At 36.2% G+C, this 4,079-nt stretch overlaps 1 protein-coding gene across 1 annotated transcript; it reads right to left on the bottom strand.

The window, feature by feature from the left end:
* Positions 1-1,297: 1,297 nt before the first annotated feature.
* LOC129311774 (uncharacterized) lies at positions 1,298-3,604 on the bottom strand. The gene has a single exon (XM_054954230.1). It carries the CDS (start codon positions 3,209-3,211, stop codon positions 1,472-1,474), a length of 1,740 nt encoding a protein of 579 aa, XP_054810205.1. The 5' UTR covers positions 3,212-3,604; the 3' UTR covers positions 1,298-1,471.
* Positions 3,605-4,079: the final 475 nt, after the last annotated feature.

A 4,079-nucleotide genomic window follows, 5' to 3' on the forward strand; every position in this document is an offset into this window, starting at 1 on the left:
TGTGTTGTTGACTGCAGTTGAAGATTTGGATAAAGCATAACTATTTGTTTGGGATTTTTGTGTATGGCCTTTTAAAATTGATCTTATAATTTGGAATTACGTTGGATTTGGACGGGTCTTCGATAGTTATAACATTGCAAACAATGATGTTGAACAGCAATGATGTGATTAAGGTAATAGTTGTTTTTATTTCGTGGCTACTATGAAAGGAGTGATGCACTTCCACTTTTGAATAAATTAAGGGGATAATTGCTAGGATAACTATTGAAAATAAAACAAAGGTTATCATGGCTCGAATGTTTCTGTTGTCACTTGTATTAGTTTTTCCTTTTCTCTTGAAAATCATTTCTTCTTATCTATAAAACGCATATAAAAAATTATCTTCTAACATTATTTGTCATATATTGTTCAAACATGAACTTTTATGATTGACTGGTTTATAAGTGATGTGTTCTTTGTTGCAACACAAAAACTAAAGCAAAGAGAAGAGGCGGCCCCAAATGTCTTAACAAACTTTGTGGTGTTTCGGTGTTTCCCCTAAACTGCATGTTATTGTTGGCGCGCCAATGTTGACAAGGACTAATGTTCATATTGATACTTTTGAAGTTTGTCATCGATTTGTTCATTTTTATATGTTTCTATCAAAATTACTAATTAATGAAATGGTTGTATTTAGATTGTGAACCGCCTATGGGCTTGCATAAGGAAGAACAATCTCCAAGACCCTATCAACAAAAGGAAAATTATTTGAAATGATAAGCTTTGAGTGGTATTTGAGACAGATTTTACTATCATATTCAGCAAAAGGAAAATTATTTGTTTGGTTCATAGATATTGTGCTCCTCCTTATGAATTAGTGAAATCTATGTTTGACTCAATTAAAATCTGTTAAACTGGTTTCCAGTAAGTATTGTGTTATGATGTCCATTAAATCACCAACTCATCATCATCTTCTATATAATATATCTCCATAATTCTTAATTGTATAATCGATATTACTAATGATTACCCCAAGTTTATCTTTTTTGAGCAAAGCTATGCTTCAAGTTTATCACAAAAAAAATTATGAGCCACATTAAAATATTGATCATTTATAAGAGTTCATAAGATAGGTAAATTTTTCATGCATTGCACAAGGTGGAACACTAGTTTCTTATAAATTTTTAATAATAAATCTTTTCTATATCAATGTAAAATGGTCATATTTTTAAATTTTAAAAAAATTAGTTCATATTTTCTGTGCACAACATTTTTTTTGACCAGTGAATAAATTTATCCTAAATATAACTAAAAAGAATATTTTAAAAGGATATATTAAATAAAAAGAATGATTTTTTCAAGAACAAGACAGCCTTCCCGTCATACAGTCTCATGCAATTGGAATTGAATGTACTAACTAAATTTTATTGAAATCTCACATTCTTGTCAAAAATTCGTTTATAGTGAGATCTCATACAAAACAATATACTGTTCAAACCTCAAGGGTCTCTTGATTGAGGGCGATATACCTCCATCTCTCCTTCTCTACAAAATCTGCATCCAAGAACCTGGAAATAAACGACCAGAGCTTGTACACATCTTCAAAATTTGTCAAGAAATTTAGTGAAGCCGTCAAAACTGATATCCCACAATCCTGTTTCGTCGTCATCGTCTTCTTCCTTAGTTGGCCCGCACCTTCCACTTCACACCAGTCTCGTTCATTCATCTTCACGTTCTGCAAAATCGCATTACTCAAAGATATGTTGTTCCGATCAGCTAGTTTCTGCACAAGCAACGGATTAATCTTCTCTCCTTTCCAGTCAAACACATTGAATGCAATCGAATGCCCTCTGTGAGAGTTTATCTTCGATCCATAGATCTTTATCAAAGAAGACCCTGTTTCTGAGTTTGGATGCTGCAGACTCATCAGTGCACGGATTACCCAGTTCACCAGATACCTTCCTCTACTGCTGATCCCTATTAGCCCAACTTCGTCTGCATGATTCAATCCTCTCAATTCCACTTCTAATCTGCCACAAGTTTCAACCTTTTTGCTTGATTTGGGCTCTGATTGGGGTTCGGGCTCAGATTCTTCTTCATCAGAAATGGATTCTGGTTTTCTCAATGCTGGGATGAGACTCACAATTCCGATGCTGGTGGCACTTGGTGAATCGTTTAAAGCAGAGATGCTAGATTTCTTGACAAATAAGCAGCCAAACCCAGAAGGGTTATCTCCAAAAACTTTGTAAAATGAACAAATAAGAAAGTCAGGTTTGAACAGAGATAGACCTAAAGTGTCCATTTCTTTAGGTGCTAATGCACAAGCATCAAGCAACACATGCCAACCATTTTCTTGAGCCACGGACATCCACATGTATGAATATGGTGATCCAGTAACTCTGGAGTGAACTGGGAATACAAAAAGGCCTCTTTTTTTCTTATCCCTATTGCTCATAATCATCTTCCTTAGTTTCTTCATGTTGATCCGAAGATCGGGCCATGAGAATTCTGCTGACAGAACATGTGTTCCTTGCTTGTAACAGCTCTTGATCATCTCATCTAATGAATCACTTTTGTGATCATAAACTGTGAGGAGGTTTCCATTAGGTGTGAATTGGAAGGAATCAGCTAGAAGCTTGAAAGCACATATCTGATTGGCAGTGAATACGAGAGCGTAATCATCTTCAGAGAAATTCATAAATGCCAAAATTCTTTCTCTGATTCTGGTCTCTAGTTCTGATTCATCACCACCGTAAACTACCTGGGAATGCAAATTCACAGACTTGTAAGAAATATCAAAGAATGGAGGTTCTAAAGGAATTAATGGAGGAGGATGAGATGAAGAGGAAGAAGCGATTGAAGTTCCTGGGCAGGACCGTTGCCGCTGAGCATAAGAGAAAAGGCCATTTCCAGTATAATCAAAACAGAGGTTAGAGAAATTCAAGTGATAATACTCTTGGTCTCTAATCTGATCAGCCTTAAGGGTTTTGGAATATAGAGGAAAAGCTTTTGTGAAGTTCAAATATGACTCTTGCAGAGAAGGAAGAGCCTCATGGTTAGTGAACTGAGCATTTGGATGAAGAGTTGAACAAGTAGCTGCAACAAAATCATAGCCTGATCTGCTTCCATTCACAGATGTATCAGTATGAGACTCCTCAGAAGCAAGAAAAGAAGATGAAAAACAGCCATTAAAGCACGGTGTTGATGCTTCTCCAGCACAAGGTGAGTGCATTTTCTTCCCTTTTCCCTCATAATTTTCTCTCTATCCGCGGCATTTCTTCCCTCATGATTATTAACACAAACAATAACGACAATCCCCTAATATTAAATTAGCATAACAACAAAAACCTTGTAAGCATAGCCCTGACTACTATGGCGCCAATAAAGTCAAGAAAATTGTTGTTACCGGGTCGAGAAATTCGTGACAACTTTATAATTAAAGACAGTGACACTGACACAGGTTAGATATTCACGTTAATGAGGGTCAAGAAAAAGGATATGTTGAAAATCAATGTCTGGACAGCAATATAGCCGTAGGGTGGACCAGGAGGCGAATTGATGCATGTGGCTTTCATAATTAAGCTGAGAAATTTGAGTGGTTGTGGCTGCCTTGTGAAAGGGATAAAGGTTGTACATGGTAGCTTTTCATGGCTTTGAAGAATTGGTCAAGATTCACGAACATAGAAGCGGCTTTCGAGAAAACAACAAGAGGACAAAGGTCAAAGAGGTGATTTTCAAAGTTTGCTGGCAAAATAGATTTTAACGCTTTGAGGTTAAGCGTTTTGTGAACGCGCTTTGGAATGAATGAATGAATAAAGGGATAATGAATCCCTTGTTGTTATATCCTCTCTTCGCGGATCAGACCTAATTATAGAATAGGGTTTTGTCCAAATATTAAGAAAATTTGAGTTTTTTTTATGCAATATACCCGGATTCTTAAGTGTAATTTCTCCTACTAATTGAAAAATGGTGAGTACGATCGTATCAACCATATCCACACGTTGCCCTGCTGTTACTTCATGCGTGAAGGTTATATGATAATGGTCTGAACCATTTTCCAGAGCATACGTGCAGTGTGTCCTCTCTTTCTTCCTCTCTGT

This window comes from Prosopis cineraria, unplaced genomic scaffold (genome assembly GCF_029017545.1).
Source record: "Prosopis cineraria cultivar Desert tree isolate PC_DT_omini unplaced genomic scaffold, ASM2901754v1 PC5, whole genome shotgun sequence".
In the NCBI taxonomy this organism is placed as follows: domain Eukaryota; kingdom Viridiplantae; phylum Streptophyta; class Magnoliopsida; order Fabales; family Fabaceae; genus Prosopis; species Prosopis cineraria.

Excerpts from the sequence above, each read along its gene's own strand:
- LOC129311774 (XM_054954230.1), bottom strand. The coding sequence starts at position 3,211 with ATGCACTCACCTTGTGCTGGAGAAGCATCAACACCGTGCTTTAATGGC.